General features: G+C 36.2%; 1 protein-coding gene across 1 annotated transcript in view; it reads left to right on the top strand.

Moving 5' to 3' along the window:
- Positions 1-24,914, top strand: part of LOC124643846 — a 34,411-nt gene extending 9,497 nt beyond the window's left edge. The window contains exons 2-5 of the mRNA XM_047182954.1: positions 8,313-8,435; positions 11,517-11,588; positions 12,258-12,403; positions 24,564-24,914. Coding sequence (XP_047038910.1) covers positions 8,313-8,435; positions 11,517-11,588; positions 12,258-12,403; positions 24,564-24,914 — 692 coding nt within the window. The remainder of the gene's footprint in view (positions 1-8,312; positions 8,436-11,516; positions 11,589-12,257; positions 12,404-24,563) is intronic.
- Positions 24,915-26,314: the final 1,400 nt, after the last annotated feature.

The raw sequence follows: 26,314 nt of genomic DNA, 5'->3' as shown, positions 1-26,314 counted from the left end.
AAAATCCCACAGCAATTTGAACGCACAAAACAATGAACTACGGTACATAATAAAGCAGAAATTAAACGCAACAATGGCGTCCTCTGGGGACCAATAAATGGCGACCCTAACGCCAAAATCAATTATTTTCCCACTTTCCTATCTAAAAATTGGCGCGAAATAACGTTTTCAGGTGTGACTGTGTTGGTCAATCGTTTTTGTAATGCAACGGTTAATTGGGTAACGTTATTTTTGGGTTTTATGTTGTTACTTTTATAAAAAGTCGTGGTGGCCTAGTGGGTAAAGGACCAATCTCTCAAGTATGAGGGCGCGGGTTCGATCCCAGGTCAGGCAAGTACCAATGCAACTTTTCTAAGTCTGTATGTACTTTCTAAGTATATCTTAGACACCATTGGCTGTGTTTCGGATGGCACGTTAAACTGTAGGTCCCGGCTGTCATTGAACATCCTTGGCAGTCGTTACGGGTAGTCAGAAGCCAGTAAGTCTGACACCAGTCTAACCAAGGGGTATCGGGTTGCCCGGGTAACTGGGTTGAGGAGGTCAGATAGGCAGTCGCTTCTTGTAAAGCACTGGTACTCAGCTGCATCCGGTTAGATTGGAAGCCAACCCCAACATGATTGGGAAAAGGCTCGGAGGATGATGATGATGTTGTTACTTTTATGTGTTTGTTGTATTGTTAAGAAAAATCTTGTCATATCTGGATAAACAGTAGCCTTTGTGATATTTAAGCTATGTTACTGCCAAGTTTCGTCGAAATTCTTGCAGTATTTTTTTACAGGAACAAACATCCTGCATAAAACAAACTTTCGTCTCTTAGTAATATAATCTTTAAGTTTTATTCAAGGAAAGAAATCTCTGTAAAATATATCTGTTCCAAATACCAGTTCTTTGTTCTTTGCTGTTCCATCATCCGGATAAGAAATAGCACGTTACTCAAGCTATTTGTAAGTATTACCAAACGTTTAAATTGGTTCAGTTTTGAAACCACTAAAATGGTTTGAAAAATTCTTGCACTGTTGGGAAGCAACATTATCCAAAAGTGAAATTATATTTTATTCCTTTCTGTGCGGCAATGGAACCGCGGGAAAGTATCTAGTAACTATACTTCGGCCGTTCAGAGAATGCGTTCCTGACACCTATCAGTTAGTCACGACTAGTGATGGGCACAACATAACACTGAGTTCGTTACCGTTCCTTCAAAATGAACCGCCGCATTATTTTAAGATTATTTTCGTTTTAAATTGGCGGAATCATTTGTTTTATATTTTAGTTATTTAAGTGGAAACCAAAAATAGGTAATATTCATATAATAAAATTTTTTTATTTATTCTTTGTTACAAGTACATTGAATTGAATGTGCGAACAGAATATTAATCAGACTCCGATTTGCTTGAGGAGGTGGTGTCTTCATCATCATCTTCGCCTACATGTATAATTATATTATTATCAATAACAGAATCAATCCTGATATCTCGGTCTAACAAAAGCCGGGTAATCAAATAAAAACAGATCGAAAACACTTGAAAAACGTGGTCTATGCGCACGAAACGACAACGGACGACTGTTTTAGCGTCACAAAATGGCGGCCCATAACGCCATTTGGGGTTACCATTTTTAATCTAAGTATAAAAATGCGGTTTGGTCATAGTTTTATTTTTATATTTCATAAAAGTTATAATTAAGTCTTATAGTCCATTATTTTCCAATTCTTAAAAAGAAAATCAAAACGTATTATTTTATATTATAACTGTATAAGAACAGATTACGATACTTGCCTGTTATTTTTAGCACAGCACTACAAAATATAAACCGCTGACATAACCTTGTAATAGCGCAGTATAGATTTAGAACAATATTGTTTACCAAGTTATTTGACACTCAGTTTGGCACAAAATTATAACATTCATTGATTATTGATATAATAATGTTGTTTTAATGCTCCTCAATTGTTAAAACGGTAAACAACCAGCAAAAATATTTTTATCGTAACTGCAACGCCATTGCAAAGTTACGTCGTCAGTTCAATCGCGACGTGTCAGGAACGCATTCTCTGAATGGCCGAACTTATAGGCTGTTACTGTTACAGCCTTTTTATCGTCCCACTGCTGGGCACAGGTCTCCTCTCACACAGAAAAGGATTGAGCATCAAATAGAGTTCACTGAAGCTATTTATCTAGTTATCTAGTAAATACTACTAATACATATTTCACTTACACATAACTAGACCTAACGCTACATAAGTATCCTTAGGTAACAAATTAAGACACAACATACTTCTATACAAAACACAAGTAATTAATCTTTCTCCCCCAAGAAAAGCACGTATCCAGAAAATATGATTTTAACCGATTAAGGAGAACAAAATCCCCCTTTTCTACACGGAGGCGTTACCCCGGGAAAGTTTTCCCGGGAACACCCCGGGATAACGATTTTAAACGTTGCGCCCCCGGTGTGATTTTAATTATTTTATTGTAATATTACAGGGGTTGATTTCTGGATGTTTTTGATAGGTTATTTCAGGATTTTCGGGGGTTTAATAGGTGAATTATAAAGTCTAGGGTGTTAAGTAATAGAGACTGATAGAAAAGAATTTGAAAAGAGTGACTATGGAGTTTCTTGTCGGTTCTTCTTCTATTGATAAGACCCACTTAGGAACCGTATACCTAGCTATTGACGTTTCTTAAGCACCTGTGATAGGTATATAATTATGTATTAACAACCTTTGATTTTGACTGTGTAAGCTAAATTGGTATTTTGTGTTTTAAAAACTGGATAGATGCGAGTTCAGACGAAACATATGTATGAAAGTGGCAAAAAACTCAATTTTTATTTATTTCCCTTTTGAGTATTTGTTAAAATAATACATCATCTGTGAAAATGTTAACTGATTAACTGTCATGGTTCGTGAAATACAGCCTGGTGACAGACGGAAAGGGAAGTCTTAGTAATAGGATATCGTTTTGAAAAATGACCGTGGACGTTTAGCTAGTAGCGGAATTTTCCCGACGGATTTGTAAATGTGTGTAACACAGTCAGGTCTTAATTCGTATGAAGTACCTATGTAGAATGTTTTTTTATTCTTAAATTGCCGCTTTTTCTGGTACCACCTTTCATTAGCCAAACTACTTCTTCTGCAAGACCAATCGAGCTTAAAATTTTATTAAACCAATACCTCTCTTCAACAAACCAAGTAACCCAACAAAAGAAATAATGAAATGCCAAAAACCGCACGATATTAACTGCAAAAAAGCCCATATTAAAACGTCCTTACAACCTCGCCAAAATACTGGCAACACTTGAGAAAACAAAAAAAAACGACCACCGACAATAGAGGCAATAAAACCATAATGCAAAGCAAACAGACTTTAATCCATAGACATAATAAAATATAAAAAAAAGATAGTTTTGATCTGTTCACAAAGGGCTTTGTTAATATCTTTTTAAGCTCGCTTTTCTTTGCTTTGTTATTTTATGTTATTATTGGCTATTTTTTCTGTTAAATTTATTATAGTCCCGCCCCTTTTTAATGTGGTGATGTATGCAGGGGATAATTTGTTAACTGTTTTTGATACATACACATACAATATGTGCTCATTTATAAATAACTAGGTAGCTGTTGCCCACAGCCTTGTTTGTGTTTTATTTTCATTTGTTTATATTAGTTAAGAATTTTATTAACTGGCTGTTTCACCTGTCTTTCCCGTATCCTGATAATATATAGCTTACTACACTAACAAGCAACGTTGCTTTCTTTGACAAAATTATTCTCAAACTTGGTTCAGTAGATCCGGAGATTACAACATTACAAACTCTCCATTTTTTCCGTCATATTAGTACAGATACAGCAGAAAAGAATATATAAGGGAAATAAATGGCTTATGTTTAACTGATCACCAGATATAGTAACAAACAGCAGACAAAAATAGTAAATGATCACCAAAATGAAACTCGCATTTTAATGTAAAACTATCACCAAAGTTTTAACACTTTGCTATCCTATTTAAGTGAAATTACTCCAAAATAAATCATGCGTAAGCCAAAAATAGTAAATGATCACCAAAATTAAACCACCATTTTAAAGTAAGATTATAACCAAAGTTTTTAAATTCTGCTATCCTATTTAAGCAAAATGAGTCCAAAAAAATCATTGTTATCCCAAAAGTAGTAAATGATCACCAAAAGTAGTAAATGATCATCAAAAAAGTTTTTACATCTTGCTATCCTGTTTAAGTAAACTGACTCCAAAAAAATAAGTTCGGCCTGATAAAATAAAAATGTAATAACATTATGGGGACCCTTTTCCTGCACTAGCGTGGAAAATTGTCTATTGCATGCCTCTAAACAGTGCGATAAGAGTGTATTGAGAAACACTTTCTTCTTCTTCTTTCTCCTGCCCTGTTCCCAATTTTACTTGGCGTCGGCGCAATATGTCATTTTCTTCCATTTTCCCCTGTCACTCGTCATACTGACACTCACGCATGCATTGCAAGCCGGACACATAACTTAATATGGCATCATAATACTTTATTTGGTAATAAGCCTACATTTTATGGCAATCACAGTGACTTATTTAGGCAAAAATAATACATTAATTTGGTCGTCAAGAGTTGGTGATCATTTACTAAATTTGGTGGTCGAATACAATTTAAAGTGAAGTCGTGACTAAAATAGCTGGTACTATTACATTTTTAGACTTTATTTTTCTGGTGTTCAGTAGATATTTCTGGTTGCAAAACTTAGGGTATCAAAGCATTTTATGGTGGTCATTATATTTGTTCCCGAAATAAATTCCATGGGTACTTTGCTACCGAACAATGTATAGCCCGTTAAACGGTTTCCATTTGAAACATCTTTAACAGTCGTTACGGGTAGTCAAAAGCCAAAAAGTATGACAACCAGTCTTACCTACGTTGCCCAGGTAACAGGGTTGAGGAGCTCAAATAGGCTGTCGCTCCTTGTGGCACACTGGTACTCAGCTACATACGGTTAGACTGGAAGCTGACTCAACATAGTTGGGAAAAGGCTCGGGAGACAATGTCATGCACACACCTAAAGAGGAAACATTTTTTTGTTTCTATTCATTGTTGTAATTAATATTTTTACGGTTTTTTGTTTGTAAAGACTCCGAAACTACACGACTGATTTGATAAATTCTCTCACTGTTGGAAAGCTACACTCTTCCCAAGTAACATAGGCTATATTTTATCCTGGTAAGGCAACGGCTAATGTAATTGGGTATCAGGTAACTCGGGGTTAGAGATTTTGGCACGGGGCGTATGCAGCGAGTGCGAGAAATAATCTGTAAGAAACCTTTTATGTATTGATTAAAACATACACACACACACACACATAATAGTTGTGTTTATATAAATGTAAAGCTCGTGGCGATGATTAATGAGTTCACAAAGGTCCGCGATATATAATCGAGAGCGTGTCTTTGACAGAGGGTGGTAAGAAATCGGGGTGCCTGTTGGTACAAGGCGGGGGCGGTAGCGATTTGATTATGGGTGTAATTTCAAGTAATTTTATAAAGAGGGCATTGTTTTTGTTTGTTTGCTTTAAGAACAAACAAACAATAAAATGTTTCCTAGAAGAAGTTTTTCCCATAAAAATATAATCAAAGGAAAAAAACACTGAAAATCTGGACGTAAGTAGTTATTAAACGACGGAGCTTTTTTTTATATAAAAAGATTTAATAAAGGTGAAAGTTTCAGAATACCATTGTGTGTGAAACAATTAAACAATTTTGATGAAAATTCGCTTGAATAGGTATTGTGAACAATACGCATTTTTTTATCAGGGTGTGTGGTATGTTAGTATGAACATATTTTTTTATCTACCACTTAATATGGGTACTGTATTTTTTAAAATTATAATTAAAAAAAGACCTATGAAAATACCTAAACTTATCGTAATACATAAATATCTTAATCGCTATCAGTTTATAAATTCCCCAGTACCCGCCATTCCCAGCATTGTATTATAATCGCATCGTTATCCTATTACTGAGCTGTTGAACTTTGATTATTTTATATCGATCCGGCTGTCTGTTTGTACACTTCTTTATGTATATAGATACTAGGTTCTGTCAGCGGTTTTGCTTGCGTCCTGTTGGAACTATTTCGCGTATCCGGATAAAATAAGTAGCCTATGTCCTTTTTCAGGCTCTGGATTATCTGTATACCATAACCGACCATAAGTAATTTCAGTTCAGTAGTTTTGGCGTGCAATGCTGATGGGCAAAAAGACAGTTATTTTCGCACCAATTCCCTGGTTGACGTTAACTAGATTATTTTATCCCCTAGTAAATTATACCTACTCTTTACGTAGCCTAGCCTTTTGCGAGCAATATTTATACGGATACAGAGTACTAGTGTTTCTTCCATGGAGCGACTAGCTGACTGATCTCCTCAACCAAGTTACCTAAAGGAAAATCACCATGACAACCATCCACGATCCTATGACCTTTTTTTTAACGATGTCAAAAATCATCAAATGACCCCTCCCGCTGTGGGTTAGCAGCGGTGAGGGAGTGTCAGACTCTTACTGACTAAAAATCGTCGTGTTCCGTCATAGGCCTTTTATGTGCCAGGGCCGCGGTATCTTTTTTATTTATTCTTTCATTTATGGCAAATAGGGCCTTAATAAATTATAATACATTGTCTGTTGGCCACATGGCTATTACTCAGCCATAATATAATATTGCTCCAAATTCAATCGAGTCAAATTGATCACGACATATTCATGTATTAATTGACTGCTATTCATAGCTTCCCAGAATTCACTTAGGTACTACAATATTCTGACTTAAACACTGTTAGAATAGACAGTAGTCTAGGCTAGACTAGTTCATGTCAAACTACTGACTACTGGTAGTCAATTGTAGATTATGACACCATGTAGGCATATTGCCCATCAGTTGTGCACGGAGGAAGGTAAGAACGGAGATGCTATAAGCCAGGTAGGTCAGAAGCCTTCTTGTAGGTCAAATACTCATAAATAATCATCTCAGCCATAGGACGTCTACTGCTGAACATAGGCCTCCCCCTTAGATCTCCACAGCAACCTGCATCCAGCGTCTTCCGGCGACCTTTATAAGGTCGTCTGTCCACCTTGTTGGTGGACGTCCAACGCTGCGCTTGCTAGTCCGATTGAAATGCGATCAATTACGAGTGAATTAAATAGGTGTTATTATATATGTATTTTAAAAAACGAGGGGTTTGGTTTTCTTGTTACCTCAAAACCAATCTGTCAAAGATTGGTCTTGATTGATTAGTGATTTTGTTTTGTTACCTAATAATGGGTGGATTCTATAGAAGGCGTGTAAGGGCGGAGCTATAAGTAACATTCCTCGTTCACCCGCATTTTGGTGACGCTACTTTCTTAGGAGACTTTTCGCTGTCATTGAACTTTTTGGCAGTCGTTACGGGTAGTCAGGAGCCAGTAAGTCTGACAAACAATGTTACGGGTATTTATTGGGTTGCCCGGGTATCTGGGGTGAGGAGTTCAGATACGCAGTCGCTCCCTGTAAAACACTGGTAGTCAGCTGTATACGATTATACTGTAAGCCGACCCCAACATAGTTGGGAAAAGGCTCGGGAGGTGATGACTTTCTTAGGAGATTTTCCGTTATGATATCTCTGCGAGTCATTTTGTTCTCTATGGGTATGTCGGTCAATTTCATGGTTTGACCAAATTGCGTTAGTATGCAAGACGTAGTGGGAGATGAATATTCTAGTAGATTGATGTAATAATAGGTAATATTGAACGCTAGACTTCTTTTGGTTACCTTGCATTGTGAACCAAAAACTAACTTAGGTTAAGTTTTTTCCATCAAGTTTTCTCTCATGTAGGTATGTACGGAATTTTTTTCTGCAATTTGTAACTTACCTCGTGTTTAAATAACAGCGTCATTATAGAGATAAACCTGAGGAACAGTTTGTTTGCTTCAACCCGCTCATCTCAGGAATTACCTACTCTCACTCACTACTTATTTACCTACACTTCTTTTAGAAATTGAATTGTGCACGGAATAGGTCACAGGGGACGCGGATATATATACGCGGCTGACGGTAACTAGAACAAAATACAAATAAGTATTGGACCTCAACTCGTGTTCAAACAAATTAAGTTTTTAGATTTATTTATTTCTTTTACTTCTCTAAATTGCATCATCATCATTTCATCATTTCATCATAACCTAACCTAACCTAACGATAACAACATTGCCACGTTGGACGGCAATGCTTAAATGTTACTATTAAACTATTAAATGTGATTATTTTCTTCTAAAACAATATTTTCTTTGACAGAATACCGGCAGCCGATGATGGGCAGTCCTTGGCCGATAGCGAAGCCGATCGCCAGCCGGCCGATACCCGTGCAGCATCAGCATCTACAGCATCTACTGGCGCACTGTCATCATCCTTATTTAGGTAAATAACCTCCTTTTCTTTCTTTTAGAAAAATATGGTAGCAATTCTTTTTTGAAAAGGTTTAAGGTACCCAAAGGGTAAAACGGAACCTTACTCCTCGGGACTTCACAGTCGGTCTACTACTACAAAACAAATACTGAAAACTGAAAAAAAATCGTTTTATGGTATAGTTAAGTCAAAGTCAAATGATTTTATTTTAATCTAAAAAATACTACTTAACGAAACCGTTGTGCGGGAATCTGACTCGCACTTAGGTTTTTGACACCACTTTGAGTTCTATGAAATAGTTATAAACAAGCTGTTGCTTTGCATCCATGCCATACTCAAGGACGTAATTATGCTAATGATACTCGACCCAAATCAACAAAAAAATTGGTACGAAATTTTTTTTAAATTTTTTTTTCGGAATTCCGTCAATGTCATCTAGCCGTATTTAAACTTGGCGCGTGTGTTACTGGCCTTAAAACCGTGCTGCGTTCTCACACAAACGCAAACATAAAGCATACGCAACGATTATTCATAATTTTCATTCATAAAATTGCATTACTTCTGAAATACTACGACATTACAATGACAAAAAAGCAGTGCATTTTAGCTATTTCCCCGTCTACTGTAATTCCAATCGATTATTTACGTATTTTATGTCCTCCTCCTGAAGTATGGCCCAAATGCAAATCAACACCTTGTATTTCTGCCACAGTTAAGGTAATTGTGACAGAACTAGAATGATGTTTGAGAGCAGTGGTTAATGTTAAGTATTTTTAATAAAATATTTTTCATGTACTTTCATGTACATAGGTACTATTTACCATTAAAAAAATTAAAGTTACTATGCTGTAATAACATAACGATACAAAACAAATTAAACCACCAAAACGAATAAAAACCAAATCAAATGTATTCAATATTAATTTTTCAACCATTAAACTTGAACCACCCTTCAAAAACTGTGTTTATCTTACAGATTACTTTAACAATAGATTTGTTTTTATATAAACTCGGTCAAATTGGGCGTGTCAGGCTTATAATCCAAAAAAAACTGTAGCCATTACAAAAATACGTTGACATAGACAACAATAAGTCTACACTGGGAGGTCGTTTACAAAAAGGTTACAATCCATTGTCTATGATCGATAAAAAACCGCGGATTTATGTGCAAACTGCAGACTAAATAGTCGGCCAACTGTTGGCCCGGTTAGAAAAAAAAAGTTTTTAGAAAATCGACATCAATGACTGTGTTTCGGAGGGCACGTTAAACTGTAGGTCCCGTCTGTCATTTAACATCCTTGGCATCCGTTACGGGTAGTCAGAAGCCAGTAAGTCTGACATCGGTCTTACCATGGGGTATTGGGTTGCCCGGGTAACTGGGTTGAGGAGGTCAGATAGGCAGTCGCTCCTTTTAAATCACTGGTACTCAGCTGCATCCAGTTAGACTGGAAGTCGACATCAACATAGTTGGGAAAAGGTCGGGAGATTTGATAAAATCGTGAATTCAATCAAAGTTTTTAGCTGGATAAAACCGGATCGTTGTTACGTGTATACTTCCATTCATCTTCAAACTGATTTATGAGCCCAAACAAACTATCGGCCGACTAAAAGATTGTAGTGTGCGCATACTTTTAAGAGTGTTTTATTGTCTGTGGTTATCAAAAAAATGGCGACGATTCCTTGTTGCAATAAAAATCGAATTCTCACATAGATATAATGTTTTTGCTGTGGATTAAATGTTTTTAATCTTCTTGTTACGAGTTCAGATTTATTTTGCTCATTTTAAGACCTTTGCTTTTGTACTTGAAAGGGCCACCTCACTTCTTTTAATAGTCGTGGGTGTCTTGTCAGAAAGAAGACTCAATTTATTATTCTTGGAGTTAAAGATGTTTTGTTTCAGAAAAGCGTCATATTTGTATGTGAAAATGTATATGTATATTGTCGTTGTATGTATTGGCTACTATTTAAGTAGATATATCTACTTAACGAAAAGCAAAGACGGCGTTATTTTACCTGTTTCTTATCGTACTTGCTCGATAATACAGTACATAATCTGCAACTTTATTAATAAACAAATACATATGAAATACTATAATATTAATCTAATTTATCTTCACACTAGAGTCAATCACAATTATTTAATTTCAATTCTTTGGATGTCTACTACACAACAGCTGTTTTCTTTCATTCCATCATCCAAAAACATCAATAAAAGAAATTAATAAGCTCAATATCTGCGATAATGGGCATAAAATTGGCAGCAAATAATACATTTTTCCATAATTCCTTTGTTACCCTATCAACAGAAGATGGATTGCAAAAAGTCACACAATACGTTACACGCCCTTTTTGCTCGTACTAGTCTGAATACGATCGATACCATTGCTTTTTTTGCTGTTTGTTAAAAAAAACGTTTGACAGGTTATTGCGCGGGATTTTATTACATTTTAAAATGCCCGAAGATCTGTGGATTTCAATAAACCAATCTATCCGTGATTTAAGATTGCAATTGGACATAAGCTTCATACGAAGAATGTCCAATTTGTAACATTATATGAGTCCGAAAACGGACACTCTGGAAGTCTGAGGTGGTTATAATGTAGGTACCTATAAGCGCAGTAGGAAACGACAAATTGCCCGATATTTTGACAAATCAGTAGGTACATACTCAGACGTGAAAAGTCACTGAACTGATTTAATTCTCCTTTGGCTCTAAATCGCTAGATTGCCAATTATTTATCTAAATACTATTCTACAAAGTATTCATATAAGAGAACGCATGTTCTCTCGGCGACATTCGGGGACACTCCCGCCTGACCACCACTAGGTTCTTTAAGTTATTAATTAAGGGAAAAAAAACCTTGTCTAGCTTTGCCCAATGACTTTAAATAAACGATATTAAGCTTTTCTTAGAAGGTTAAATCTAAGAAGGGTTTTCTTTTAGGCGGAAAAGTCTGCACTAGTACTGCCTTTATGCAGATAATACTGCAAGATTGCGAAATACGAACTTTCACCTTAAAAACACTAGCACCAGCCCCGATCCCAAGTTATTTTTTTTTTCGCACAAAACTAAAATAGTTTGTATTGTTACAGTGAGACCAACGCAAGCGCATACACAAGTGTTCCCACTGCCTGGAGGATTCCCCTGGGCGCATAGTTCAAGAGGTTCGTATTTATTTACACTTACTTTTACTTTTTACATCATTATGTAGGTTCTAATAAGACCACAGTTAATTCAGATCATTCAGAGTCACGCCCCGTGAGACGGGCGTGAAAGAGATCCGAATGACATATTTAATTCAGATCATTCAGAGTCACGCCCCGTGAGACGGGCGTGAAAGAGATCCGAATGACATATTTAATTCAGATCATTCAGAGTCACGCCCCGTGAGACGGGCGTGAAAGAGATCCGAATGACATATTTAATAAGCTACATGATTGCCAAGTTTCATCAAAATCTATCCAGTGGGCAGATGAAAACGAGAAAATATGTATTCCCAAAAAGTTTTTAAAGCTCGAGAGTTTGCTAATATGAACGCGCTAACACAGGAAACATAAGACTAATGCAAATAAATATTCCAGTGTTAGATAGCCCATATATCAAAAAGGCTATAGACTACTTTCTACCAGGGTCTATAGTATCTACTGTCTACATACGTATGTATATGTAATATTATTTTGTGTACTTTTTCCCTAAAGGTTCTGACACTACTGAACTGACACTAAAAAAAAAACTAACACTCCCCGAGTAACACAGGCTATGTTTTATCTCAGCACGGTAAGAAGTTAGTAAGCTAGTACACGTTAACTTAATATCCTCTGGTCTTTCCCCAGGTAAACCGCGACGAGGAATGATGCGTCGGGCAGTCTTCTCGGATCTTCAACGCAAAGGCTTGGAGAAGAGGTTCCAAGTTCAGAAGTACATCTCCAAGCCTGATAGGAAGAAGTTGGCGGAGAAACTCGGACTTAAAGATAGTCAGGTTAGTTTGTTCAAGTTCATTTTACAGGGATAAATCGAAGTGTGTGCTAAGTATGAATGTAGATGGATGGAGAGGAAGACCTAAGAAAGAAAAGATGGATAGATTGCTTGAAAGATGACATGAATAGGAAGGGAGTGAGTGTCAGTATGTCGAGTGACAGGGAAAATGGAAGAGGATGACATATTGCGCCGACCCCAAATAAAATTGGGAACAGGGCAGGAGGAAGAAGAAGAAACCTCTTTCCTTCTCCCGTGGTTAAGTAAGACCTAATTAGGCAAAGTATGTAGGTACTAACAGTTGTTCGCACGTCCAATATTCTGTCGGTTTATTTGAGTGTTTGAGATATGGTTTTGAGATTAGGTATATCGGGTGTATCGTATCTAAATCCTATCACATATACTTTATGATATTCTACGGCGAATTGTAAAAAAATTACCTAATCCTCAGGCTAGTGGTTTAGCCACGGAGTCACTTTTCGTTTTCATAATTTACAACATCATGTGTAAAGCAGTGATACAGTTAGGAGTATCAAACGTTTTGACCAGTTGACAGCTATCAGTTTTCAAGGGAGAATGATATTCTAATTTTCGCATATTTTTGTTCTACCTATTTACTTTGTAGAAAAAATCTTTTTTTTTTATTTTTAAGTAGTTATTTTTTTTTTCTTTGCGCTAATCGATATACATTAACCAGTATATGAACGTATTTAATTTAATGTGATTAGGCACGACACATCCGATAATTACATATGTAATACCAAAACAGAAAACATTAACATACACTTAACATAAATTTTTCCTCAGACTTTAAGTCCGTACAGATATTTGTACCAAACTTAAAGTCTGTATCGTGTGGCCTCACCCTTAGAGGGGAGTGAAGGGGGTGTTACAAAAAACTGTTACCCTTAGGGTAAGCTAGGGGTCTGTCATTTGCAGATGGCCCACCCCTCGGTCCCTGTAAGCGTTTAAAACAATTACTGGGTATATTTGAATTTTAGTACGTATTGAGACTTTTTGGCTGTTGGTAGTTAGAGTTGCCTTTTTTAATGGTTGGTTTTTCGTTATTTTTGATTGGTTTTTATTTTATTATAAAGGTGCGATGAAGTTGTGTTATAATGGACTAAGATCCCATTGCGTTCTAGCAATACTTCTTTTTTAAGACATAGATCATGTTTCATAAGATAGAGGAAGTAGAGCTTTGGCTTGTCTACTCTTGAAAAAAACCTTATTTGTTTACGCATTCTTAGGTAACCATTAACATACCATAATACCATTTTTTTTTTAGAAATTGTTAATTGGCTTCTTGGCAGCCTTGTCACAAGGGAAGTCCTTGCTACAGCAATATAAAGTACATGGATACATTCTAAAAACTTCGCGAAAGAATAATAATAGGACATAATTAATATTTTTTCTGAAAATCCTCAATTTTCATGAAAATTCCTTTTCCTTGATTAGAATCCAAAAATCCGATCACATTTGACCCTCAAACACCTTCAAAATCATACCACGTCCAAAAACATATTACCTTAAGCCATCCCTCTAAGATTCACCCCCTAATTCGATAAACGCCAGCAATTTATTATCCTAACAACCCCTAGCGATTCAGTTAAACAATCATACCTTACCACTTTTTAAACACTTTTCTGTATATAATTTCCCCTTAAATTCTAGTAAGTACAGTAAACTGCACATCAGTGGTAACTGTCATGCACCTTAACTCAATAGTAATAAGTACGATTTTCCTATAAAACTGTAACCACTGACCTGAAGTTGACTGTACAATCTTAGGTACCTACTCATAAACCTGAAAATCTTCAACATCATCATCTCAGCCATAGGACGTCCACTGCTGAACACTGCTTTAAACCTTGCCTTAAATAAATAGAAAAGGACCACTTACATTTTGACCCTCAAACGCCTAACAAGATCATCCCTCATCCACATACATATTACCTTAAGATCATACCTCTAAGCCTGCAAGCAGACTGAAAACTAAACAGTCGGCCGACTGTTGCCTGTTGGTTGAAAAAAATTAATGTGAATTCAATCAAAAAATTTAATCAGTCTGATAATGGACAAACACCTAATCGTTGTAACGTTTACATGCATATATCTTTATACTGATTTATGAGCCCAAATGCTCGTAAATAAGGGTCGGTTGTGCTTGTGATCTCTCTCCGGTGGTGTCGGATTGTCGTCGCATCGCGCTATGAGAGTGAAGGAATAGTGAGTGCACCTGTGTCCAAGCAAATGTGCCTGCATTATAATATGTCCTGCGCAGCTGGCTGATCTCCTTAGAACAGCCGCGATGACCGATAATCGGCTAGGAGGACACAGTTGCCCTGGCCGATAATCGGCTAGGAGGACATCATTATGAGTTCAAACCAACTCTTCTTTCTTTCTCCTGCCCTGTTCCCAAATTTTACTTGGGGTCAGCGCAATATGTCATTTCCTTCCATTTTCCCCTGTCACTCGTCATACTGACACTCACTCCCTTCCTATTCATGTCATCTTTCAGGCAATCCATCCATCTTTTCTTAGGTCTTCCTCTTCCTCTCCATCCATCTACATTCATACTTAGCACACACTTTGTTGCATGCGTATCATCCCTCCTCATTACATGCCCATACCACGACAATCTTGTACTTCTCATCTTTTCTGTAACTGGTGCTTCTTTCAGACTTCCTCTAACTAATGTAATCATTCCTCACTTTATCCATTCTTGTAACATCACACATCCAAACCAACTATCGGCCGACTAAAAGTTGCTAGTATACGCGTACTCTAAGACACAGATTCACCCCTAATTCGATAAACGCCAGCAATTATCCTAACAACCCCTAGCGATTCAGTTAAACGGCCCTCCCCTCCGAATTCTCTGCGGTTGATTCGCGTTCAATCCACTAAGTATTAAACATTAGAACGCTTTTTTTGGTTATTTTTCAATAGGTTCGGCATTTTTAGGGGTTGGTTAAGGGTTCTTGTTTTAATGTTTCTGTTATTTTAATTGAGAAAATAAGGGTTTTCGTTTTGATCAATCATGCTTTAAAGACTTGAAAAGATTTTGATAATGCTTTACCTATAGGCACGTAAAAATAACGAACTACATATGCGTCAGTAGGTAATGTAGCTTTATAGGTAGAGTTATGTGTAGTTAACTATTGAATCAATTAACCAATGTTACCAATGTGTATTTAATATCAATGACAGAGTAAAAGTGATGGAAAACATCTTGAGGAAACCTGGACTACGAAGTCTGAAATTGTCAATCTCACACAAATGACCTATTCAATTCAGATGGCCGGATAACCTTTTGATAACTAGTTATCAGACTTTCTAGCTTCTGACTACCCGTAACGACTGCCAAAGATGTTCAAATGACAGCCAGAACCTACAGTTTATCGTGCCTTCCGAAACACTAAAATAATCTAAACATAAGATTCTTTTACACATTTCTCATCGACTATTCGAAAATAGTGAAAATTCAGAAATAGGTCTCATGAGAAGTCGTGGTGGCCCAGTGGGTAAAGTTCCAACCTCTCAAGTAGGTAGGTACTTACGAGTGTGCAGGTTCCATTTCAAATCCAGGAAGCACCAATGTAGGTTTCCTAACTCTATCTTGGTCATTGACACGATAATTTTCACTGAAAACGGTTAACGAGTAGGTAAATTAAATTCTATATTAATTTACGATCGGAAACGTAACTTCCGAAAGCCGACGGACATACCTTCCTACCTACTTGTCTTCTTTTATGGGAAATCATCAAATGAGGAGTCAGCGTGAGGGAGTGTCAGACTCTTTCTGACTTAAACCCACCATGTTCCTTCTTAAGCCCTTTATGTACCAGCGCCGCGGTAACTCGCGCGAACAATCCCGCAGCGCCGGTAGAACATACGTACCTAAGCTTCTAAAAGTATAAAAAAGGTTAAGTTTTTCACAAAACCCTTCAAGGCCAGTGCTTAATAACCATCAAAAGAATAACAAGATCTTAATAGTACCCTTTTTTATAAGAAAATCTACGTTCATAAAATGAAAAGACTTGAAATCATAATATAAGGAGAACATTTTCACTAAATCGTCGACTCCTTGAGACAATATACCCATTCCCGCGAAACAGCAATATACAAACCGTACAAGTTAGAAAGAGACGTCACTATTACTACAACGACGTCTTAAAACGCTGGTTCTATTGGCCGATTTGTATCGAATAAAAGTGTGAAAGCGCTCCTATTGGTCGGTTATATTATTTTTTTACTCGTTCGCGTTCGGATATTCGTACCGGGGCCTTTTTTACGAGAACTGAATTTTATGACGTACTTGCAAACAGATATTGTGGTGTGTATCCGAATGGTTTAGTAGAATTTAGTAGGTTCGCTTGTTATTTTGAAAATCATTTGATTTTTATACGCTAGGATTGTTTTTGGGATTGAATGTTGGATTATTTGGAGAATAGGCTTTATTTCTGTGGGTTCTGAATGTTTACTGATATTTATAGACATTTGTAAACCGTCATAGCTAAGGCTAGTTTCTTATGTTCTATAGGTAACACTATGATCCTTCTATAACAATTTTAGGTCAGTGGGCTAATCGTTCATTTGATAACTGAAGCCGTAACGTAATACTTATACTGATGAACAAAGAATGCGATTTTTTAGGCGAAAGCTCTAGCTTCCAGCATTATACATGCTTAAAAATCAGCTTAGCCGTTTTGAAGTTAGCATTACCATAGCGTTGTAACTTTTTCATGTTGGGAAACCTTTAACAAATATTGTTTAATGTTCAAATTCTTAAGCTGTATCTAACTATAGGTAAAATTTCTAGAACAACAACTAATTACGAAATAAATCCAATAACAACAGAAATCCTTCACTAAAAATACGTCTAAAATACAAACTCTTACGAAATGTCTTCATAATCCAACAAAAATACCGACGTTTGGTCATCATTAAATAAATTTCCACGACGCCTCCCCCTCGCCATAGATCTATTACGAACAGACAAGACTCGTTTATTGTGGGATAATATTTAACTGGGCCTATTTGGCTCAATTAGGTTTTAACCAGCTTCAAAAAAGGTGGTTTTCAGTTTGAACTATTTTGTACCTGTGTATGTATGTTGGTGAGCGATTATCTCACGTTTGATTGAACTGATTTTCATGCGGTTTCGACATCATATTTGTCAAATGTAGGAGAATGCTTGAGGTTCTTGTAATATTGAATTGGTTATTTTATATTTCTTTATACAAACACATATCTACATATTTAAAAAATGAACTAGTAAGTACTTAGGTAATCGTTATTATTGTATTTATTGACATAAAATTGCCATAATTTATTTTTAAACTATGAAATAAAAATACGTATCATTTATTTTTAGATAAGAGCCTACTCAAATGGAGTATACATAGATCAAAATTAACTCAAACAAAAGACATTCCAAATTCAAACATTTCCCGCCCAACCATAAACAAAACGGCCTCCCACACAAAACACGTTCGGATATCCACACAGAAAAAAAACACAATCATACCATAATATCCGCCTCTATCCGTTCATAGAGCGGATACGGAAATACCGCCAACAATTATTTAACGTCAGTTGCAAGCAGCGCCCAAGATTGTATACGATACCGGAGCATACCTTTATTTATAAGAATGTTGAATGATGGTGAAGGATTTTTATATTTGATCGTCTGAAGGGGCTTGAGTTGCGTTTGGTTTTTGATTTGATGGTATTAGGTACTACATATTATGTTGTTGTACTATTATTTTGAGCGGAGGCCTGTGTGGTCAATAGGAGAATAAAAAGCCTAATGACTATTTACTATTTATCATTGGGCTTGCTATATTAGTGTGCTAGTTTCATACACATATAATTAAACTTACATTATTTACCTCCCCACTCAGAGACATTTTAATGATTACCTACTTAGGTCAATCTTTAGTGACGGAATGTCATACAAATCCTTCACTAAGGAATGGCTTAAGTAACCATTAAATGTCAAATACTAAGGTCAGAAATAAAATGGCGGACCTATCTAGATGGACCTGACTAATATAGCCATATTTAAGTAATTTAAGTATTAAATATCTATGATTCTTATAGTCCAACAAGTAATATTCTTATAGTAAAACACTGGTACTCAGCTGAATCCGGTTAGACTGGAAGCCGACCCCAACATGGTTGGGAAAAGGCTCGGGAGATGATGATGAGTCTAACAAGTATATGGTCATAACCAAACCAACCCAAATATTAATTTGAAAATGGCCAAGAACCTCCTACATATTGTTAACTTTATCTCTGCCAGTAAGAATCAATTTAATAATCTTCCAAATCACCCAAAATATACCAAAACCATATCACCCACTCAATACTAAGAACAAAATCCAACATAATTTTGAATCGACGGATTCCCGCCATTTCCCTACGCGCCATCTTATCGCCGCCATTGTTAGACTTAATTAATCGTCTATGGTATAACAATAGATTATAATTTAAACGCTTTTGATCTCCTTGGAAGGTTTATCTGCTGAAATTATTAATTTTGCGTTAAAAACAATATGGTTTTGTAATTAATTTGGTTAATATGTGGGTGCGTTTGCAGGGATTAATTTATTTGTCTTACTTACATATGTGTAATTTTGTTGTTCGTGGGTTTACTCGCTTCCTACGCTAAGTTTATCTATGGAATTACTTTATCCGTGTCTTAACCGACCGGTTTTGAGCTTAGTTAAAGAGAGAAGAGAACCAAAATTTCGATTTTCTGGTTTAATAATTTACTAAAATAATTCTTTAAGGCCCTAGGTTTATAAACGTACTTTTTTGGTAAAACAACTGTTTACTATGATTTTTTTTATGTCGTTGCCGTTGATGTTGTCGGTGAATTGTGTTGCTGAGGAGTTTGTTCCACCACTTCTTCTTCCCAGCAAAAACACATAGGAAGTGGTGAAGGTTTTGGGGGCTGTCTTTTGTAAATCTGATTTTCAAAAAGTGCTGATTTTCAGCCTAATTTGATTAAAATGACTTTTACCTATCTCTTCAAATCGAAATATGTACAGTTCGTACCATATGAGGCGCTAGTGTCTGAGCAATTGCTTGGTGATTATATATTGCATGTAAGCAAGTACTGAAAAAAAAATAAGTTTTACGATCCGCCGAACTTCAGCATAATCATCAAAATTACTATTACTAACTCACGGCTATGTCAACAGATGCCCATTCAGGTATAAGTATTGTTAATCAAACGTATAATAGATAGGTACCTATAACCAATGAATCTGATTTTCCATTCTCGGACCGCGCCATATTTGAAATATTCATATTTCGAATGAATATTCAAACTGCTCTCTGTTTACATTCACGGCGTTCCAATTTCAAATATTTGCATTTATTTATTTATGGATACGATACGGGACCTTTTTGTTCGGACTTTTTGCTGAGTTCCGTTTGCAAAAACATTTTTTTTTCGTTGCTATGTTGGCGTCCTTATCATTCTTTGAGTAAAAATGTTCTGTCTCTGTTTTGGTATTCTAATTTCGAATTTTAAACTTGGATCTTTTTCAACATGATTAACCGCTATCTCATTCACTCTTTTAAAAACGACATAAGTTCATCTCTTTTTACAATTTGACGTTTTGATTGACAGATGTCATGTTTTTGTAATGTCTATTATTTAAATTTAACTGTATTCAAATAATATTGTAAATGTTTTGTTAACCCTTTGCAAATATGACTTTTAAAGCAAATAGTGTGGTTTTATTTTTGTACAAAAGATTTTAAAAGTATTTTGGGCTTTATTGAATAAATTAAAAATGTTTGCAAATGAGTGCAAACATAGAGTCAAAAGTAAGTGTCTATGATACAAAAAAATAAGTAATGAGTAGAGTAAGAAAAAATTTAAACACCTAACTTTGACGTTTCGAAAGAGCTTTTATAGGCCTATTTGAAATAAAAAAATTTGAGTTTGAGAGTTTGAGTTTAAATGATGCGAAATACTGTTACCTATATGAGAAAGGGCCGGTTGCCGTCAACCGGACCCTACAAAATTCTTTAATAATCGTCCTAGCCTTTTCCCTACTACATATGTAGGTACATTGAGATCGGCTTCTAATCTACCTGGTGCAGCTCAATATCAGGGTGGAACAAGGAGCGACTGACTGTCTAACCTCCTCAACATAGCTACCTTATAATACCCCTACCATACCCTAGGTAACACTGAAATCAGACTTACAGGCTTCTGACTACCCATAACGACAGCCAAATATGTTTAATGATAGCCACAAGAACTCATAAAAAAACCGCCTTCAATAATATAAGTCGTGGTGGCTTAGTGGGTAAAGAACCAACCTCTCGAGTATGAGGGTGTGGGTTCAATTGCAGTTCAGGCAAGTACCAATGCAACTTTTCTAGGTTTGTATGTACTTTCTAAGGTATATCTTGAACACCAATGGCTGATAATAAGGTGAAGGAAACCATCTTGAGGAAACCTGGACTATAAAGTCTGAAATCCCCAACCCGCATTGAGCAAGCGTGGTGATTAACGCTCAATCCTTCTCCGTGTGAGAGGAGGCCGCAGCCCAGCAGTGAGACGATACAAAGGCTGTAACTGTAACAATAATATAACCTTTTCCTAAGTCTGAAAAATGTCAAGTTGAAAACAATATCAAAACAGGTTTAACCAAACGTTAGATCAGGACTGCGAACCTCCTTTTTTCTAAGTCGGTTAAAAACAAATCTATATATGAAGGAATATATATCAATCACATGAAAACAAAGTAATAAACTATAATCCGCCTTGGTCCGTTTATGTCAGTGCCACACGTTACATCTCTATTCAGTATAAATTGTAATAAAAGTGAATATGTCTAAAAGTAATTAATACTTAGCCGGTGAACCCCTGTCTCTTGTAGTGAGGGGGCAGTGTCGATGAAATTGTGTCGATAGTCGATAGTTTTGATGAGTTATATTTAGCAGTTGATGTATACAGTACAAAGGTACTGCGATACAACGTAACAAAAAGAATGTTAAGTTGTATCGGTGGGTTTTTCTATTAATTATTTTTTATTTAATGGGATTGATTAAAACCTATTTTATTTGGTAAAATATATTTGAGGTATACTTCTATGTTTATCGTGAATTTGACGGCCTTTTAGATCTTCTGTTGTTAGTCATAACGCCTCAATAGAACTAAAGCTTGCTGTAAAAACAGGTTAGGTGTAGTTTTTTTGCAGTGATTTCTTTAATCGTGCGTCATAAGAATATTATTTAATTAATTTCTTATTTTGTAGTCACTATGCGTCTCTTAATTCTGGAAAGATCCTAAAATCCTTCTCCGTGTGAGAGGAGGCCTGTGCCCAGCAGTGGGACGATAAAAAGGCTGTAACAGACAACAGATAACAGATGCGTCTCTTAACGCTACTATTACACTACAAACTACACAAAATCCAAAAAAATATCTATCGACAACCCTTCACCATTTCCCATCACTAACCCCAGAAGGGCCGGCGTCATCTGCTCGCGGCATATTGTCGCCACCCTTCACGCCACGGTCCGGAGGGAGAGAGGGGGGTCACTTACAGATCTTTTGCTCAGACTCACGGACCCGTAACTCACGGTGTTATCTGTAGGCCCCCAATTTGGACGGGTTCCGTAGTAGTTGTAGTAATTTAGTTAGGTAAATTACTGACATTTTTAGTTATAAGACATCATTATAATACAAAAGTAAATTATAATTAAAAGAAAAAGTCGTGGTGGCCTAGTGAGTACCTACAGAACCAACCTCTCAAGTACGGGTGTGTGTCCGATTCCAGGTCAGGCGCATGTACTTTCTAAGTACATATATCTTGGACAACAATATATGTGCTTCGGAGGGCTCTTTACATGGCAGGTCCCTGTTGTCATCGAAAATCATTGGCAGTTGTTACGGGTGGTTAGAAGCTAGAAAGTCGGGCAAGTAGTATTACCTAGGGGTTTAGGGTTAAATTGCCTAGGTTACTGGGTTGGTGTGGTCTTTTAAAACACTAGTACTCAGCTGCATGCAGTTAGATTGGAAGCCGACCCCAACATAGTTGAGAAACGGCTAGGCAGATGAAGACAGTTGGTAAAAAGACAAGACCATTACTCCATTGTAATTTTAAACTGACAGTTACCCATCGATTCTCACTTCAATTAGACAAAATTAAAACCATGAAAATCGACAATCATTACTTACAAACAGCATCTGTTACATTCTGAAATCGAATCAAAAAACGTCAAGATTTTTAACGATTCAATCCGACACAATGAAAAGCGCGCGCAAAAAAGCACGGCCATATTTAAAAAGTTTGACAAATGATTCGATATTTGAATCGGGCGCGAACATCGATCAGTTTGATTGGTTACGGCCAATCGGCGGATCCCATTTGTCATTGAGTTAAAGAAATTTGTTTTTTTTTTTTTTTTTTGAAAAAAATGTGATAGGTACGATTTTTTTTTGCGATTTTTAAATCGTTTCATTTTTTAATTTAACGGTGTTCTTGGTAATTGATTTTGGCTGCTAAGATGTTGCCTTGTGAATATTTTTCGTAGCGTGATTAATCACTTTACAATCTTAAAGAACTTGTCTAAGATAGATATTTTTATGGGTTATCTATTTCTTTCTTCTTCTTCTCCAAAAATCTCATTTTTTGTATAGCACCCCCTTCGGAGTTCTTGAGATGCAGATTGGTGACAGACGAACAGCGAAATTTTAGTAATAAGGTCCTGTTTTACCCCTTTTACCGTAAAAACTAGTCAAGAATGAATAAGATACGAGAATCCAGATGTATTTTTGATTTCATGCGTCCATCAAAAATAAGTAATAATAGCAAAAAGCAAATGTTTAAATGTACCCACAAAACGATAACATTTCAATAAAATACCCGTTAATATCCAGAACTACCCGCCTACACATCATCATTGCAATGACGGATCAGTATTTTAACCAATTGTTGAAAAGATTTCGATAATTCATTGTATTTTGTGGCTACCGTTGTCGTGGCCTTATTTTATTTTGTGGTAGTGATTAAATTGTGCAATGGTCATTTTAATCGAATTAACATATATGTACGACAGGAGTCGATAAACTTATTTATCGATATTTCAAGGAAAATGAAAGTTCTAATTTACTTAAAACTAGAATTCTCTCTAGAAACATCAGAAACATGAGTGTAAAAAACAATTGTTTGACAAATCCACTAAGCTTTGCTAATATTAACAGCAAGCCCTACCCCATACAAAAAGGGCGATAACCAACTCATAAATACGTCCATTTAATACAAATGACGATCATTCATTTCCCTCAATAGCATTAAAAAACCATCATAGTTTTATATTGCCGCCAAATCGCGAAAAAACACATAATTTTGACAATTATCATTATTGACATTGACAGCGAAAAGGGCGCGAAATGCAACGCTACCGTCAAAATTTTTTTTTCACAAATCGATTTCTCATTTGTTTCGTAAAAAAGGTTTTATTATATTATTTTTGGGGCAGAAATTCTAACAGTTTTACGGAATAAACAGCGAGTAACGGTGCATTGTGTCTGACGTGGCATGTTATTGATGGTCGGAGGCGGGGCTGTTCGCGGGTGTTCCTTTGCGTTGCGTTGTTTAGAAAAAAAAAACGTTGACGTTTGACCGCGCGCGCGATTTTTGTTTTGTTGTGATTCTATTTTCGAAAATGTGTGCAATATTTTTATGTTTTGCTATCGATGTGGTTTTATATAAAACTAGCTATATCCCACGGATTTACCCGTGTCAGGAGGAACTTTTTACCGTATCCGGATAAAATATAGACTATGTTAATCGGGGATAGTCTAGCTTTAAAAGAGTGAAAGAATTTTTCAAATCGATTCAGTCAGTAGTTTTTAAGCCTTCAGGGTACAAACAAAAAAAATCCTCTTTATTCTATTAGTGAGGATAAGCTGTTTTACTCACGTCCCGGGGCAACTTCTTCCCGCACCCGATAGATAGCATACGTTATTGAGGGATACTAGTCTAAGAGCTTTTTAGAATTTTTCAGATCAGTTGAGTGGTTTCAGAGCCTTTATCCCAATGCGGGAAGTCTTACCCTCAAAACACGGTTCAGAAGTCGTGTGAACTATTTGAACAAAAATCTAACCTTTATCCTCTCTTCTACAGGTAAAAATATGGTTTCAAAACCGCCGCATGAAATGGCGCAACTCGAAAGAGCGGGAACTCCTAGCCTCAGGCGGATCCCGTGAACAAACTCTACCAAACAAGAACAACCCACACCCAGACCTATCAGACGCCGAAGCTGACAAACAGAAACTATCTCCACTCTCCCCCAACGAAGAACAAAACGAAGAAATGAAGAAGGTCTTCGCAACAACTTCGAATGAGTTCCGTAGCTACGAAGACAAAATGGCGGGCGGGCAACTGTTTGCGCGCGAAGTGACGTATCAGAATATGGACGAAGATGATTTTGACAGCGATGCTAGCGCGAGCGATGAAGAAATTAACGTGACCTGACCTGTTTGTGTATTGAGTAGGTAATTGTAATATATAATGTATTGAGACTCAAGTTCTAGCAATATAATCGTCAGTTTTCTTAAAACAACTGTTTACAATGATGGTACCGTACGGATTTTTTTGTGAGATGACAGGTGTCAATTTTCAAGAAAATTGATGTTTTTGTATTGACTGATAAAGTCGTCAACTGTGTGTAAAAAACGGTCCATCGATATTATGTACAAAAGGTCAGACCATAGTACGAGTTTTCACGTTCAATTGTCAAAGTATCTATAGTTGCTAGGAAGAGCAGACGTTAATATTGTCGATGTACTTGGGCCTTAGTTAAGTACTAAATAGTTTTTTTGTATATTTGTTAGGATAAGGTCTCATGACAGGTCAAATCACCGATTTAACCGACGGGCTGCAATTTCACGGCTGGAACTACAAAATAACTTTGCATTATCGAAGTTAGACATTTGATTCGATATTATATTTTTCGTACAAATCTTGTCGAGAAATTTTGTTTCATAAAAATTATAATGAACATAGTATACTCGATTTTTTGCAATATTATACTTAAATGCAAGAGTACCTTTGTCTGTCAGACTGTCTATTTCCTACGCTTTTACGCCAAAACTACTGAATTAATTTAAATAAAATATCTTACACAGATATTCAAAAGCTTGAGGAAGAATATAGGTTACTTTTAAAAATTCAGGTGCAAGCTAGCTCCCTCGCAACATGGAAAAAGCTAGTTTATTATATTTAATTTTTATAACAATGTAAAATAATATTAGTCATGATTAATTTGTCATTTAGGCTTAAACTTATTATAAGCTTTTAATTTATATTAAGTATATTAAGTATCAATTACGAATAGTTTATTTAAATAAGACTTAAGAATACTCGGCTGTATATTCTAAAACTTACATTAATCTATCTATAAACTATAATATTTAAGAACAGGAAATTTATTTGTTTCTACCTGAAAAGCTAAAGCCATGTATTCACTGGGAAACAATGTTTCAGATACACAGTTTCTGAAACATCACGTAGATGTTTACAGCAACAATGTTTCGGAAACTGCCGTCCACACCGTCAGATGTTTACAATGTCGCCCGAGGAAGTAGTGTTGTTGTGTGGTGCCTACATTACATAGATCCATTTCTAGTAAAAAGAAAAAGAAAAGAGAAATTACTTGCTATGAAGACATTTATTTGGCGCTTATAAACAAATGAAACACGCGTCCACACTTGTATCCATATGTTGCGCAACTGATTTGTTTCTGTGCTCCCCGCCACGGGTGGGGAGCACAGAAACATTCGATAAACACGGTAGTGTTTACAGAAACAAAATTATATGTTTCTGAAACAAAATTATTTGTTTCAGAAACACGTAGATTTTGTTTCTGAAACAGT

This window comes from Helicoverpa zea, chromosome 28 (genome assembly GCF_022581195.2).
Source record: "Helicoverpa zea isolate HzStark_Cry1AcR chromosome 28, ilHelZeax1.1, whole genome shotgun sequence".
Classification (NCBI taxonomy): Eukaryota; Metazoa; Arthropoda; class Insecta; order Lepidoptera; family Noctuidae; genus Helicoverpa; species Helicoverpa zea.
This window is presented reverse-complemented; position numbering and strand designations above follow the sequence as displayed.